The 17,135-nt window shown below is 45.6% G+C and overlaps 1 protein-coding gene across 1 annotated transcript; it reads left to right on the top strand.

Moving 5' to 3' along the window:
• Positions 1-9,818: 9,818 nt before the first annotated feature.
• RRAD (RRAD, Ras related glycolysis inhibitor and calcium channel regulator) lies at positions 9,819-16,341 on the top strand. The gene is made up of 5 exons (XM_077310237.1): positions 9,819-9,962; positions 10,835-11,209; positions 13,026-13,099; positions 14,342-14,546; positions 15,432-16,341. The coding sequence occupies exons 2-5, from the start codon at positions 10,843-10,845 to the stop codon at positions 15,707-15,709; spliced, it is 924 nt and encodes a 307-aa protein (XP_077166352.1). The 5' UTR covers positions 9,819-9,962; positions 10,835-10,842; the 3' UTR covers positions 15,710-16,341.
• Positions 16,342-17,135: the final 794 nt, after the last annotated feature.

Below are 17,135 nucleotides of genomic sequence, written 5' to 3'. Positions count from 1 at the left end.
AAACAACTGGCATTGAATACTGTTTTTTTTTGGGGGGGGGGCAACAATCTAAAACTGTCAAATCCCGCCAAAATCTTCCTCAAATTCTTCATCCCCCCAATACTTCTAAATCACATGAAGAGTTCTGAGAAACTTGAACTCTTGCCCACTGTTGTGTGATATTTTGTTTGATCCTATTTAAAGATCCTATTTAAAGATATTACCATGGTTGAAGCCAAGGATTCCTGGAACACCTGCTAGCCTCCCTTCCCAAACCCACCTACTGACACCTACATGCTGTTCCCCGGCTCTTAGATGTAGGAGATGTTTTTGATGGAAGAGGCACCGTTTATTTTAAATGAAATGGAAAATGCACTGAGTTTTATGCTTTTTATATTATTTATATAGTTTGTATACTGTGTATTTTAATGTTGTAAGCCACCCTGTGTCCTAGGGAAAGGCAGCATTTAAATGAAATATTACTGATAACTCTGTAAAGATTTTTAGTGAAAAAAAATTAGCGATCCATGGCACCCTGAGCAGTAAAGTCAAAGATATAAATTTCGAAAACAGGTTCCTGCTCTAAGGAGAATTCTGTCTGCATCACTCTTGCAGGATTGTTAAAATAAATATCGAAAGAAAGAAAGATCAGTTTGGAGTTACGCCTCTCTACAGCTTCTCTGCTGTAACCCATAAAGTTCCGAATTTCTAAAATCATGCCAAAATATCCAAGTGCTTACTGGATGCTTTATTTTAAAAACATTAGCACCAACTGAATAGTCCCCTCGTTGAGTCTGACAAATGGAGACAAGCCCACGAGAATGCTGAACAAAAATTTCCTGGATACCCACACGAGGATGGATTTTAAAACCCCCATGGGAAAGATGCCACTGGATTAAGAGGCCGTGAATTGGGAATCTAGGGAGCGTTTCTGATTGATGGCGCAGAAGGCCGACAACAAAACAGAGTCATTTCTGGCCTGACTCATCATAACGACCAGTTTAGAACCAAATGGATTTTGTTTTTGGAAGCTGATGAAAATTGCAGGGTCCCCAATGGAACTTTTTCAAAGTTTGGGGAGCTCAAGGTTTGATTCTGCCTGTTTTAGAGATTCACTGTCCATGAAATAGAATCTGTGATTATAGCTTGGAACTGTTTGAACAGAAAACAACTCCACCTTCAAATATATGAACCTCCTCCTGCTCAGTCAATATATTTATATTTACTTCTTATTTGCTTAGAAGTGAGGGTCCTGCAGTCTGAGCCCAAGTGGCTTCCCAGGGCAGCTTCCAACATAGAACTAAACGCACACACACACAAAAACTCTTTAAACAGCCACAATATAATAAAAAGCCCATAAAACCAAATGAAATAACACAGAACTGGTCATAAAACCCAGTAAAACCAGCCATAAAAGGCAATAAATCAACATGTACAAATAGCACCCGCAAAGATCAGCCAAACCACAATCACGTACATGAGCAGTGCAAACAATGAATGAGAACAGAAGAGAAAGAAAAGGAGCTCAACCGCATTTCGTTAGCACGGTTTTTGCCGAATGCCTAAATCTGTACTGATTAAAGGCTAGTATTCGGGGGGAGGGGGGCAAACTATAACTCTCCAGATGTCCATGGACTACACTTACCATCAGTCCCTGCCAGCACATGCTCATGGTCATTGTAGTCCATGGACATCTGGAGAGTCACACTTTGGCCACCCCTGGACTAGATGAACCTCTCCAGGGGGGGGATATCATAATAGGGTGGGGCCACCACAGGGAAGGCCCTCTACTCATGGGTCACATATGGTCAAACACACAGGAAGCTGTCATATACTGAATCAGCCCATCAAGACTAATATTACCTACTCAGACTGGCAGCAGCTCTCTAGGATCTCAGGCAGAGGTCTTTCACATCACCTACTACCTGATCCTTTTACCTGGAGAGGCCAGTGATTGAACCTGATATCTTCTACATGCCAAGCAGATGCTCTACCACTGAGCCATGACTGCCGACCTTCAGAATAAAGCCAGACAAACAGAGAAGAGCCATTGGCAAAGGTGTGAACGGTTAGACAGGTATATTTGTACATTTGCAGCATAATTCCAAGAGGGCTTACACATCAATGAGTTTAGAAGTGCATCACTCCGCTTTGGACTGCACTGTTAGACACTGTCTCTGTGATCTGGCTCTAGCAGCCTCCTGGGTGTGGGTTGGGGTAGGGTTTGTACTAGGCTCAAAATTGTAGGTGGGGTCCAAAGAACCAGTTTGTCTGGTGGAATTTCTGGCTTCCTTTGAGCAACAGACACCGTTCCCCGATGTCATATCAACAAATTGTTTTTAACAACAACAGCAACAATTTATTTTTATAGCTTCCAAGTGAGATCAGGGCAATGAGGGACCTAAACCAGTTACAGAATTGTTGCACCAGGCCTATGGCTGAGACTTGTAGAACATCAACAATCCTTGGCCTCCCTACGCTCACACGGGACATGTAATGGGTGCGGAACTAACGTGGGCCGAAGTCCAAGAGCTGCAACAGAAGGTTTTGCATTCTTGAATGAAGCCCAGGGCAGGAATTTCAGCGTAATTCAGAATGCAGTTCTTGAAGAACTCTTAAGCTTTTCTAATTGTACTGAGATGGGATGACCCTGAAATGACAGACAAGGGGGCAGTGAGGGGACCCAGGCCTGAGCTCATGCTCCAAATTTATTGCAAACTCGACATTCAATAGGGGCAAGGCGGATGATCACATCCAGTATGCGCTCATGATTCAGCTGCCCGCATTCCAGGGCACCAAGTGGCTTCCCAAATTCTGACACCGGGACGCATCATCTCAATCCGTTTGCCATGGGGAAAAATGAAAACTGATGGCTAAAAATAGCAGAAGTCTGAAATTAGATGGTGACACAGAAGCTTAAAAAAAGCACTTTTTTTTTTTGCATACCAACAGCAGCTGTGCAAGAGCAGCAATTACCCCTGCCCGGGGTAGCATCTGAGAAAGCATTCCATTAGATTTGGTCTACTGCAGTCTACTGACTGCAATTGAGCACACTCACTTAAAACACAGCACGCTCCATAGGGGCAACTGAAGCCCGTGGCCCTTGTCACCCTCAATAGTCATCGAAAATATATGTAATGGAAGGAGAAAACCTGATCTAAATTTGAAAATGTTATTCAAAAGTACAGTCTTTAAACAAAACAAGGTATCAATTTATTTTTCTCTTACAGAGCTTTAGATATACGTTTCAAAAAGGCTGAGGGCCATTCCGCACAAAGTTAAAAGTGGCTATTTGGTTGCCGTTTCAGAAATCGCTACTTAAAGTATGATGAGTGATGTTAACAGATGTACACACAGGAAGCTGCCTTGTAGTGCATCAGACCCTTGGTCCATCAAGGTCAGTATTGTCTACTCTGACCGGCAGCAGCTCTCCATTGTTAAAGGCAGAAAGCAATAACAGCAGATGAAACAGCAGATGAAGCTCATCTGGAAAGTAGTGCGTTGTAGTAAGCTGGCCAGGAAAGCAGCACACCAGGCACAGACCAGGTTCCGAGCAACACCTCCATGGCTGTGGTCACATTCACCCAGCTTCCACTACAATGTGGCAACCCCTTCTTTCTCCAGGGACCTCCCACCCCAGAGTGCTGTGTTATGACTTTTAAGGTCTGTCCAGCAGTTGGCCCTTTACCTGGACATTCGTTCCCACTTGCCCCTTGCCCAGTCAGGCCCCCTCATGCCTAGGGGCATCCCTTCTGCCGGGACTGCGATGTTATGATCTACCCTTGCCAACTGCACACATACTGGGCCAAAGGCTTCCAGCAGGGATCTCCTGTATTGGAGATCCAGATCCAAGCTGCTCCAGACTGCTGCTAGTAACATAATCTGGGCCTTCCCCTCCGGTTCCCACCCCTGGGAGCCCAACTGGTCCTCCGGTCACAGCTAGATTGAGGAAGAATCATAAATACCCAGCAATTGGATTGTTGTAGGAATTATTAATGCATGTATGGATGTGAACCATTTTGATCTCAGAAAAAGCTTCATGAATGCGATTAATACTCTCTTGTATTTGCCACAGATACAACGGAGATTATTGAGGATTATTATTTTTTAAAAATGATATCCTTCCTTTGTTCCCAAGAGGGAATTAAAATGGGTTACATAATTTTTTAAAAAATACATAAAAGCAATGATATAAAATAATCACCCCAAAACAAAATTTATCCTGAGATAAGACAGCAATTAGCGGCACAGAATATTGAAAACGACTCATGTAACTCTACAAAAAACATTACTGGTCGCTGAGAACATCGTGTAGATGTTAACCAGTCAGTCCCCCTGAAACATCCCAAATATAATAGATCTTAACCATATTTATAGAATTCTCCTGGGACCATGTTTGCTCAGGTTCATGGGGGAGGGAGTTCCACAGACAAAGCACTCTCACAGGAAAAAAAAAACAGCTTCATACCAAGGCAGGTTGTACCAGAGAGCCAGTTTGGTGTAGTGGCTAGGAGTGCGGACTTCTAATCTGGAGAGCCGGGTTTGATTTTGCACTCCCCCACATGCAGCCAGCTGGGTGACCTTGGGCTCCCTATGGTGCTGATAAAGCTCTCTCAGCCTCAGGGCTCTCTCAGGGCTCTCTCAGCCTCACCCACCTCACAGGGTGTTTGTTATGGGGAGAGGAATGGGAAGGCAACTGTAAACCGCTTTGAGACTCCTTTGGGTAGAGAAAAGCGGCATATAAGAACCAATTCTTCTTCTTCTTCTTCTTCTTCTTCTTCTTCTTCTTCTTCTTCTTCTTCTTCTTCTCCTCCTTCTCCTTCTCCTTCTCCTTCTCCTTCTTCTTCAACTACTGTTCCCACATTCTTATTCTTGAACCCCGACTGTAAGCCTACACAATCTATTTATAGCATTTCAGGCATGATTTTTTCTTTCTTTCATTAATTCTGAGTTGGTATTTCTGGGCGGAAGGGGGAGATTGCTACAATTCGTACTGGGTGCAGAGAAAGGATGCTCGGCCCCCAATTCAGCCAGCATCCAGGTGAGGGAACAGTGAGGTCATGACCATAAAAACATTAAATGTGTCCTGCTAGATCATACCAATGGTCCGTCTAATTCAGCATGTTGTTTCACACAGTGATCAACCAGCTCTGGAGGTCCAACAACAGAGCTCAAAGCCTTCCCTAATTTTGCCTGACACTAGTAATGAGATATTTACTGCCTCTGAACCTGGAGTTTTCCTTTAGCCACCAGAGCTAGTAACCACTATCTTCCATGAATCCATCTAATCCCCTTTTAAAGCTGTCGATACCTGTGGCCATCACTACGTCCTCTGGCAGCTACTGCTACATTTGAGTCACTCGCTGTGCAAAGAAATAAAGCGAAGAGCTGGACAACGTGACATGTGTGTTGCTGGAGCCAGCATAGTCTTCACCTACTTTTCTAGTAGCTGGCAGCTAATTCTGACTGACAGAAGTGTTTCTTTGTTGAGAGATAGGCTGAGGGCTCTTGCCGTGAGCAGCCTGTGACCTTTCCACATCACATTAACACTCCTCACTGTAATCAGTTGGATAAACAGGGCAGAGAGGATCCCACTGGGCCATGCTGAGCAATGCATAATCTTCCCCCGTGAGTGATATGATAATGCAGCTAAGGAGCCCGTGGAGTAAATAACAACACAGAGTGAGATGTCCACAAAATGGTGGAAATTAGGACATCAGTATAGCTTAGAGAAGAGTTTGAATCATTAGCAGGTTTACTTCGCTCCACAGAGGCTTTATATTTATCTCTGAATCTGGCACTGTCAAATAGCAAACTATGCTAATCCTTAAAATCAGAGTCCAGTAGCACCTTTAAGACCAACAAAGATTTATTCAAGCTTTTGAGTGCAAGTGCAAGAGCCAGTTTGGTGTAGTGGTTAGGAGTGTGGACTTCTAATCTGGCATGCCTGGCTCGATTCTGCACTCCCCCACATGCAGCCAGCTGGGTGACCTTGGGCTCGCCACGGCACTGATAAAACTGTTCTGACCGAACAGTGACATCAGGGCTCTCTCAGCCTCACCCACCTCACAGGGTGTCTGTTGTGGGAAGAAGAAAGGGAAGGCGAGTATAAGCTGCTTTGAGAGAAAAGCGGCATATAAGAACCAACTCTTCTTCTTCTTCTTCTTCTTCTTCTTCTTCTTCTTCTTCTTCTTCAAGGTGCTACTGGATTCTGATTTTATTGTGCTACTTCAGACCAACAGGGCTACTCATTTGAATCGATGTTAATCCTTGTTCTCCTCTCTGTGTCAATCACATTCCTGTTTTAGCCTCTGCCTCCTAAGGATGAGTGTTTTGGTTGCTTGAGCCATGCAAATAGATCTGAGGAGAAGTGGAGGTCAGAGTTATAGCTGTTTTTATCATGGAGGTACTGGTTGTTCCTTAAAGGTCCGGCAATGCTAATGTTTCCTTTCACATTTACTAGAGAGAAGGGGGATTTTGATGAGGAAGGAGTCTTCCAAGGATAAGGTTTCAGTTCTCCAAATACAATGGATTAGTTTCCTCTCCCTCTCAGCTTTCTAAAAGCTCTTTCTCACCCAATCCCCTACTGTTGCTGTTGTGATTCCAGAAGAAGATCTGTGTACAAATAGGTAGCACAGCATCATAGACAGAAAACTTTGAAAGATTTATACAATGCTTTAGGTGGATCTGAGTTGGGTGGGGTTGAGAGAGCTCTAACAGAACTGCTCTCTGAGAACAGTGCTAAGAGAATTATGACTAGCCCAAGGTCATCCAGCTGGTGTTATGTAGAGGAGAATCTGATTCTCCAGATTAGAGTTCTCCGCTCTTAACCACTACACCACACGGGCTCTGAACATGATTAAAGGCAGTCATGCAAATAATTCTGTACATAAACAAACCAGACTCTGGTTTGGTTCTGATTGCTGCAGCCTCTTTAGAATTTCTTTTGCAAAAATGTTTTTGCCAGCTAAAGACTAGAGCAACAACATAAGCAGGGTGCTGGAGCCTCCATCCTTATAGTTAATGAGATTTTAATCTAACAGCACTATTCAATACCTTCCAGATTAGTAATCGCCCCCCTCCCAAAAAAACCCTGAGATTTTCCAGAAGTTGAATTTTGTATCCAGCATCCACTTTTTTATGTACTCCTGCGGAATCATTGCATATATATATATTGCATTCTTTGAAGGCTCTGTGATTAAGTATAACAGTCAGTGAGCTAAGCAACACAGTTCCAATTCATGCCAAAAACTGAAAACAGACTCCTGGGGATACTTCTGGATGACTTCAGATGTTGCATTCCACAACGTCCACCACACAACTGTTGACCACACAACTTCCTCGACCAGCCGCATGCAGCACAGTCATCTTACGATGCTGAGCAGAATTTGTTTCACTTGATTTATTTACACGTATCCAGGGATGAATACATTCGGATACCACAGCGATGAGAGTGATTATGGCAGCAGATTACAAAGCAAATTTCTGGGGGCACACTCTTAGGATAACTTCACACTTATATTTAGTGTCTTGCATTAGCAAAGGTATTACCATAAAAGGACCGATGTTAACTGGAAGGTATAAAGGTGAATGATTTTCAGCCCAAATAGGTATTTGAATCTTTGCCACAGAGGCTACCTTGGGGTTTGTTGATAGCCCTGGGAGGGTTTCTCAAATTATTTTAAATATATTTTTGAAATTTGTTAAATGTTTATCAGGTGATATGACCACGTAGGTAGGGTCATCGACCTGCCTTCCCTTCCAAAATGGCCAATGATGGGCCTGGAGGGAGTGGGAAGGGGAGGGGCCCTGGGTGGGCATGGACACAGCTGTGCTTCCCAACCACATTCTGCACAATGGTGCCACTTCTGGGGTTTCTCAAAGGCTGAAGAATGTTTCAAGGGTTTTTCAATGGTAAAGCTGAGAAAGGCTGCTCCGGAGGCTGATCTGGATCTTTGCAGTCTGGAGATGAGCTGTAATTCCAGGCGATCTCCAGGTGCCACCTGAAGTCTGGCTTCCTTAGGGCAGGCTTAGTCAACCTGTGGTCCTCCAGATGTCCATGGACTACAATTCCCAGGAGCCCCTGCCAGCGTTTGCTGGCAGGGGCTCAGGGGAATTGTAGTCCATGGACATCTGGAGGACCACAGATTGTCTAACCCTGCCTTAGGGCACCCTGACTCTTGAACATACTGGGAAAGGTAAGCCGCTGACCTGAAGGGGCCGGAGGAAACTGAGCAGGCCTATGCTGGTTGTCATGGTGACTGCAGCCTGCCTGCCTTCCAGGCAGATAGCCTCTGAAGTGCTGCCAACAACACAGGGGTAACTCGGCTCATTTGCTCCAAGGCAGTTTTAATTTATCTACTTTATATTATAGTTGCAGTCTGCCTTTCCCGTTGAGATTCAAGGCAGATCACACCATTTGTCAGTGCAATCACTCCTTCAAAAACACTTGTTCATTTATTAATCAAACGATTTATAACTCGGCTTTCTGCTTGGCTCAAAGTTGCAAGTACATAGGAGGGGACATTATACATGGGATGGGGAACTAAGAGAGGACATCCTGGTTCCAGATCCTGCCACAAACGTGTGGCATGTCTTTGGCCAACTGTCCAGTTTCAGTCTCAACTAAGTGATGAGCAGAGCAAGTAACCTGCTAGGTGCAGCAGCCCACCAGCCGGTATGGTATAGTGTAGCATTTCTCAGCTTTGTTACCATTAAGAGACCCCTGAAATATTCTTCAGGCTTCGAGAAACCCCAGAAGTGGCACGATGGTGCAGAAGATGGTTGGGAAGTACAGCTGTGGACACGCCCACCCAGGATCCCTCTCCTTCCCACCCCTTGTAAATATCTCTGAGTCCTTGGGGAAGTGCAGTATAGAAATTTGATAATCCATTTTTATGCTACTTCCTAATTGTAATAGCTGGCTAATTGTCTGTCACGACAATTTTATTAATTACTCTTAACAGACTTAACAGTCAGTCATCCTAATCTCTAACCTATCTCCGATTTTACTTTGGTTTTATGACTGATCTCATTGTTATATTGCTGCTTTCGTTGTTTTTATGATCAATGCCAATAAAGGTAACTGACCGACTGAATTTTTATGAACAAAGAGTCTGTCACTTAATCATTTCCAAACGTCTTCAAGGGCATAATCTAACAATGGTTCCGACGCTAAGAAATCAGATTGGAGTCGGAGGATGCCCTGAGACCACACATTGCGAAACCGTCATCGTTCTGCTGTGAATCCCGGAGCATCTTTTGCACCTTCTGCAGCTCAGCAATGGCAGAATTGATAATCCGAAATCTTCAACGGGGCTTTCCCTACACACGTGACTATTGCTCTGATTTTTTTTTAAATTCCCAAATATCTTCTTTAAAAAAAAGACAATTAATTAAAAATAAATTAAAAATTCCAAATGCACTCTTTGATTTTTTACAAAATTTCCAAATGTTTCCAAGGGTCTGATCTAACAAAGGTTCCAAGGCGTCACCTTCCCCCAGGGAACCCGGGAGCCCCTTTTGCTCCTTCTGCAGCTCAGCAGCCGCGGAACCGGCTAATCCGAAATCTTCAACGGGGCTTTCCCGACACACGTGACCATTGCCCTGGTTCCCCGCCCCAAAATAGCCGGGGAAGCTCCCACTACGGCGGGTTTTCCGCGGCAAGGATTCTGACTAATCCACCTCCCGTCTGGCACCTCTCCTTTCCCCCTCCCCACTTCTTCCAGGCAGGGGCGGGGCGAGGAGGGAGGGGGTGTCCGTGCTCGAATTCTAATTCGGAACCTGGTTGGACAGCAGGGCGTCCTGACGTCACAAAGCGAGGAGGAGCCCGGCTGGCTGGCACGCGATAAAGGCAGGGGAGCCCGCACGAGAAGAGCCAGAGAATCCGGGCACGGAGCGAAGGATTCGGTTCCCTCCTGCCAGACGGTTTCGGCGTCTTCGCAGCTTCTTCCGTCCCAGATCCTCCGAGCAGCCTTCCCGAGGTGAGTTGGCTTTTCTTGGGGGGGGGGGGGGGTTGGCTTCCGCCAGCGTTTTAACCTTCTGTATCCCCTGGATGATGCACGTTCCGTGTGCGTTTGCAACTTTTAAAGTGCATTGCGAGTGGGTTATCCGGTCTGTGCAGAATGAGTCCTCGACACGTGTCTTGATGTGAGCCCCGCAGAAGTTGCACAGAGGGGGCGGGCGAGTATTGGTCACATTCTGCCTGCCCAAGCTGGGAAGGGACGGGGTGGGCACCGGATTCCTTCTGCCCAGATTCCTTGCTTAGTTGGGGTGGAGGGCAGTGTCAAGATGCTTGAAAGAATATTTAAGAGCGCATTAAAAAAAAGAAAGAAACTGGAGAGGCTTTAAAAGAGTGCATTTTGGCACCAGTTCTCCTAGCGCCCTTTTGATTTACATTTGGAAACGAGCAGCAGCGCAAAAGGAGCGTTTCATGCTTGCATGGATTTTCAGGAGCGCTGTTCTGTATTTCTGGCAGAATCTTGTGGATGCTGGCCCGAGGCTGGATTTGCACCAGACGGGTCTCCTCTTTGGCATGCGCTCACCTGTTTGCTAAAGTTGCAGTCAGGGCAGTGGCCCGTTACCTTTTGTTTTCTCCATCGGATCGTTTTGTGCCAAAGTCCTTTCATTGTCAGTGGTGTGCCGCCTGCTTTGGGACAAACCGGCCAGGATATTGGGGGGGGGGCACCGCCTTGTGCAGCCCCTCCCCTTCTGCACTGGTATCTACCACATTCATCAGAGCGCTTCCCGAGCTCTCTTTCTCGCACCCAGAGCAGGGATGCCCAGGGCACTGCGGGCCAGGCAGGGAATGAGCAGTGCTTTGTTTGGTTCAGGCTAATGCTCCTTTGTCCCCCAGGCAGAGCCATGACCCTGAACCGAGGCGACAAGCTGAGATACCTGGACAAGCGGCGTGGCAGCATGCCTTTCGCTGTGCACCAACAGCACCTGCACCGGCGGAGCATGCCCGTGGACGAGCGGGAGTTGCAAGCCTCCCTGCCCCAAGCCCAGCTCTCGCACCTGGTGCGCTGCACCTCCTACAACCCCTCCGAGGGGGAGGCGCATCACCAACAAGGTTGGGCCTCGGACTCCTCGGACTCCGTCATCTCCTCGGGCAGCGACTCCGACAACAACCTGTACAAAGTCATCCTGCTGGGCGAACACGGGGTGGGCAAGACCAGCCTGGCCAGGATCTTCGGAGGCGTGGAAGACTGCCCGGATGCTGAAGAGGCTGGTGAGTGAGGACAGGCTGGGTTAGGGTTACTGGCTAAGGGGGGGGGGCAGTAGTCTGTGTATGGGTGCCCCAAGGGGCCATAATGTGCATGGGGAAAGTTTATTTTTTCCGGTTTTGTTTGCATCTTGCTTTTCTCCCCAAATTGGCTAGCCTTGTGAGGCTGAGAACATGTGATTGGCCCAAGGTCACTTAGTGGGTTACCCTGACAGAGTGGGGATTTGAAACTGGGTCTTCTCAGCTCCTGTTTCAACCCTCTCTCTACAGCGTGTTTTAGTTGGTGGCACGGGACAGGGCTGGTCTGGGGCAGGACATTTTGGAGGGGCGATCCCATAAAACATGCCCTAAATCCCCAGGCAATGTTGAGATGCAGCTTTGTGGCAGGACACAGATTCTTTCACTCCGGTGCCCTGGGAAGTATTGCCCTCATGAACTTTTGTGTTGTCCCAGGAGACAATGCTTCCCACGTTGTGCCTCACACCTCTTGATGTGGCATTATATCTCCATGTAATGCTCTATCCTGCCCTGCCCTCGAGAACTTTGGCTATTAATATAAAAACCACAAATGCAATGTCTAGACTGAAACCAGGATGTGATTGGGAACCACAAAGTCACATTTGTGTGTGTTGATAGGATAAGAAACCTACTTTGCTTGAATGAAGCCCTTGGGAATTGTGTCATATACTGCAATTAAAGCAGCAATCGGACTGGCATATCCTAAAGATATCGCAGTGTTGGTTTTATAAACACAAAACGTGTAGTTCCACCATGGAAAGAAAACTGCTTTTAAAAATTCCGTAGCCCTCAAACCAGAAGTAAATCACTGTGCAATCCTGTACAAAGTTACTTGGAGTTTATGGAAAACAATAGCCTTAGACCTGAGTAACTGCACAGAATTACATAGTTTCCACTAGGAAACCACTTGATTTTTTTTTTGTTTTGTTCTTGAAGCTCAAAATGGTCATAAATACGAATTTAAAACTTTGGAGAGTCTTTGGATCAATTGATAAAAACAGCTGGAACATTTTGTGCTGAAATTCTCCCTGTGAGCGTCGCACTCCGTGGATTTAGCCAACCCGGCCTTACTTTGCTTGAACAAACAAATTGAGCGAGGGAAGCTGGGTCTTATTGACTGCCTCAGAGCATGAGACGCAAGCCAGTGATATTTTTGCATCTCCCCTGCTGTTTTTGGCTATGGTAGCAGAACATGTTTCATTTAAAATGTACTTTTCATAAGAGCAAATATTTTTAAGCAGTGTGGCTCAAAATACCTCTCTTGCTGAGCCTGTATCAGCCATTGTACTATGACAGAATTTTGGAAGGGAGAAAAATTGGGATTGACCTCTAACAAAGGAGGAGGCATGCCTTTGTCTTAATGGTCGTAGTGAGGGGATAGAAGCCTTGTCCCCCACAGCATACTGCAACATTGCCTCTTGTAACTTCTAGCATTCTTCTCCCAGTCTGGTTCAGGTTTTGTATTGGAACTGGTCTGGGAGAAAAACCTTGAATCCACAGAGTGGAGAAAGAGATGGAGAGTTGCCTCATCTCCCTTCCTGCACATTTTCCTCCCAGCAACCCTTTGAGGATGGTTAGAATGAGCAGCAGTAGTCCACCTTTGAGCTTCATAGCTAAGTAGGGCATTGAGCTGGCTTCCCCCTTTTCCCCCGAATGACCACACCTCATTGGCTGGCAGAGTCAAGCAGTTTGGACTCATAGTTCACTCCATATCATCAGTTCCTTTTATATACAAGCAATGGCGGTAGAAATGAGACATCTGTCTTCCCCGTTTTAACATCCTTTTAAAAATTTTATCTTTTAGGCAATACATATGACAGAGCTATTGTCGTTGACGGCGAAGAAGCTTCTCTTGTAGTGTTCGACATATGGGAACAGGTAAATATCTGGCTTGCCTTGGCCATGGTGGTTCGTGTTATCTCACCCTTCCCTCCGTCCTTCTATTCAGTGGCATCTGGGCTCAGAATGTCATCCTGAATTTGAGTGGCACCTTTCTAAATCCATAGTTCGGTTAGCATACTTGCTGAGATGAGTCCCCATTGGGGTGAGAAGTGGGGCGGAAATGAAAGAAGAGGAGCACCGCTAAATCGGCAAGAACTGGTTTTGTGTAACAGTTAATCCAAAGTCTATGGCTATAAGGAGATCTATTCTCTGCCTGAATGAAAGGGACTAGCACCTTGATGTTAATGTCAGCCTCGCAGCGACAGGGTTAACATCTAAGCATCCTTGATGCAGCGCTGTGCCTTGCAGCCTGGGGGGATGGTGGTTATAGATACTCTTCAGCCAGCATGAGTCTTCGGAACTAGGAGATGAAGCAGTGTTCAGTAGTGTATGGATGCACTGGATACTGGGTTGATGGACTCTGGCTAGTTTGGGTGGCTAGCCAGGGTTGGTATCATGATCATTCTGGAGAACTGGGTTTGATTCCTCATTCCTCCACATAAAGCCTTCTGGGTTACCTTGGGCCAGTTGCCTGTTTTCTCAGCCCCACCTACCTCACAGGGTGCCTGTTGTGGGGAGTGAGAGGGGATGTGATTGTACACCACTTTGAGACTCCTTAAAGTAGAGAAAAACAGGGTATAAACAGGGTCTGCATCAAGGCCAACAAAGTTTAACACAAAGTATGAGCTTTCATGTGCATGTACATTGGTCTTAAAGGTATCAGATGAAGTGTTCATGTACCTGGAAGCTTATACCCAGAATTAAACTTTGTTGCTCTTAAACTGGATTCAGTCTTTATCATGTTTCAGAAAGTCACTCTCACTGTAGTTGGCATGAAACTGTGGTTTAACTATGTCTGAATCGAACCTGTGGATCTGTCTTGTGTTCACTTTGGCTTGGACAAGCTGCATCTGTAGCCACAAAGGAAAGGTTTATACTAAAGTAAGCTTTTCATTTTTAAAACCTTGTTTAGGGTATATCTGATGCGGTCCCCAGTCTTGAAGTCTTGAGGCTTATTTTGAGTAATTGAGTCTTTTGTGGGGATGACGGACATATTCCTTGCCTAGGAGAGACGACCTAAAGTAGTTACTGAGTCACAAATGCTTAATCTGTGTGCTTTTATCTATGGCTATGGACTTCATCTCAAATGTCATTCATTATTTCTGTTCTTAACTTCAGGATGACAGCCAATGGCTTCAGAACCACTGCATGAAAATGGGGGACGCTTACATTATTGTGTACTCCGTGACGGATAAAGTCAGCTTTGAGAAGGCCTCGGAGCTGAGGATCCAGCTACGGAGAGCAAGACAAACGGAAGACATTCCCATCATCCTTGTAGGAAACAAGAGCGACCTGGTCCGATCACGGGAAGTCTCTGTAGACGGTAAGAGACTCGACCATAATATAGTTCAAGTCATGAGCGAATGAGAACCTTATGGAGCTCTGTTGAAAATAAGTTCCCAAGCTACTGAACTAATACAGAGCAAGATCTCTGAAGTGCACATTCAGGATTGGTTGTCCGTAGAAGGAAGGCTGTGGTTCAGGGGCAGAGGACATGGTTTGTCCTAGGCTCAGTCCCTGGCAGCTGCATAGGTCTTGGCTTGCAGATGCTAGGAAGGACTACTGAATAGGCACTAGATGGGCAGCTTGATATGGTCCTATGATTGCAGCATCCGGAGATGGCTTGCATGTAGGCATGGACCATTTTGTAGATCTTGCCAAGGACGTCTACATGCCTGTGAATGCTGGGCTTTCCAGTCGAGCCAATTCACTTGTTCAGGTTGCCAAGGATATGCTGCTGTGTATGAACCAGCCTCTTATCCTCCAAGAAAGTGGGTCAAGAAGCCTTGGTAGTGTCGACTGAGCCTGCATATCAAGGTTAAGCCAGTCCTAAGTGACTCTTTTAATCTGCAGCAAACACTATCACTTGGACCTCTACAGCGGATAATTCTCTGCCCTTGTGGACCTGTCTTGAGCCAATATATCCTCTGAAAAAGGTGCAAGGAAGTATTGACATTCCGTTAGAGCTCCCTTTCTTCGCTGCTGGAGAATTCATTGGCAGCCCAGGAATTGGCTAGAGTGGCTCAGAAAAGAAATTAACAGAAGTTTAACTTATTTTCCTTGAGAAAGGGAATTAGCGGAAGGTGCAGAAAATTGCCCCCGGAAATGGGCATAGACTTTGTGTTGGACAGAATGAGCAACAATGCAAAAGGCCAGGAGGTTATGAAGCTGCCTTAAGTAATTCTGCGTTTTTCCTCTCACCTTCCAGAAGGACGAGCCTGTGCAGTGGTGTTTGACTGCAAGTTTATCGAGACATCCGCTGCTCTGCATCATAACGTGAAGGACCTTTTCGAGGGGATCGTCCGGCAAATCCGGCTACGCAAAGACAGCAAAGAGGACAACGCCAGGCGGATGGCCAACACCAAGAGGAGGGAGAGCATCAGCCAGAAAGCCAAGAGGTTCCTTGGCCGGATCGTGGCCAAGAACAACAAGAAGATGGCGTTCAAGGCCAAGTCCAAATCTTGCCATGACTTGTCAGTGCTTTAATGGGCACCCTTGAAAAGACCCAGAGGCTGTGTATAAGTGTGTGTGTGTGTGTACGTGTGTGGGATTGTGAACATGTCTTTGATTGTAAAAGGGTGAAAACAGGATTATGGACATGAGCCACACGGTGGGAGAGGAATGTTCTCCTTCATGCCTTAAGGCTCCTAAGCAAGACTTGGGAAGAAGACGGCCGTGTCATTATTGGCAAATGGTGATTTTTTTTAAGCTTCCGGTGTGTGAGGAACTGAACAGATTTTTCCAGTGTTGCGACTTGGTATGCCTGCGTCTTCACTGTGTATCCATGCTAGCTGTCCTGTGGATATCAGGGATGCGAAGAGCAGAAGGGATGGTGAGAGACTGAACAGCATCATCACGTTTCCTTTGCAGAGCAAGACTTGAATAAATGTACGCGGGATCGTACACTCTTCTTTTCCAGTATATATTGGGAAACCGGTGATAACTACCCCCCCCCTTAAACCTGAGCTGGATCAGACCATTCTAAGTGCATTCAGGACAGGAGAAAGCAAAATTTGGTGAAATATAATTTTTTGGGGAATAAATTTGCACTTTTATTAAGTGTTTAATTTGTAATTTGTTTACATGCAGATTTTATAATAAAGTATTTCTGGTTACAATAGGTTGATTTATTTCCCTTATTGGGTATTCAAGGGATCCATAGATCAAGCTTGTCTCTAGCCTGAAAGGCAAATGAGCATTCTATTTCTTAGAAACAAATGTTAAGAATCAACAGTGTTCGTAAAAATGAAAAGCAGCCTGCAGAGGCTGCAATTACTGAGCAGAAAAACATCTTGGATAGGTTCTGTTCCCTGCCAGTCAGCTTGCAGTTTAAAATCTCTGGTTGCAGTTTTTTTTTCCCCCATGAGAAGTTCTGTGTTCATAGGAATCATCAGGAACCCTAATGAAATCACTGGATATGGAAAATGTGCTTCCTTTCGTTTTCAAACTTGTAGCCTCCTGGGGCTGCTTTCCATTCACTACTTCAACACACACATGTAACATCTCTCACTTTCCCCACAGTCCCTCTTATTTGAGTATTGCCTTTGTGAAATCACCTTTGATTTACCTAAATTCATTAATTCTTGGTGTCAGCATTCATACAGGGAGTTTATGCGCAGCACCTTCGAGCACCGAGGCCCATGAAGCTCCATGCCTCTGCACCAACAAAAAGAATACCGTGAAAACAATGACAATGACCAATATTAAAGGCACTGGGAGAAAGGCATAAAAACCAGCCACTGAGCAACACTTTTGAAGACCCATAAACCAGATCTCAGAACACAATAAAACCTCTGTATAAAGATGGGACTCTAGTTTAAAAACCTGGAGTAAGGCCACAGGGAGCACACACAGTTATCTGTCCACATGTATGGTAGGACTTCCCTTTTCTCTTAAACCATGGAAGGACTTA

The sequence above is a fragment of the Paroedura picta genome, chromosome 14, assembly GCF_049243985.1.
Source record: "Paroedura picta isolate Pp20150507F chromosome 14, Ppicta_v3.0, whole genome shotgun sequence".
In the NCBI taxonomy this organism is placed as follows: domain Eukaryota; kingdom Metazoa; phylum Chordata; class Lepidosauria; order Squamata; family Gekkonidae; genus Paroedura; species Paroedura picta.
The sequence above is the reverse complement of the archived record's forward strand: the minus strand, read 5'-3'. Positions and strand labels throughout refer to the sequence as shown.

Excerpts from the sequence above, each read along its gene's own strand:
- RRAD (XM_077310237.1), top strand. The coding sequence starts at position 10,843 with ATGACCCTGAACCGAGGCGACAAGCTGAGATACCTGGACAAGCGGCGT. Across the intron at positions 11,210-13,025 it reads CCCGGATGCTGAAGAGGCTG|GCAATACATATGACAGAGCT; the intron begins GTGAGTGAGGAC and ends TTTATCTTTTAG. Across the intron at positions 14,547-15,431 it reads ACGGGAAGTCTCTGTAGACG|AAGGACGAGCCTGTGCAGTG; the intron begins GTAAGAGACTCG and ends CTCACCTTCCAG.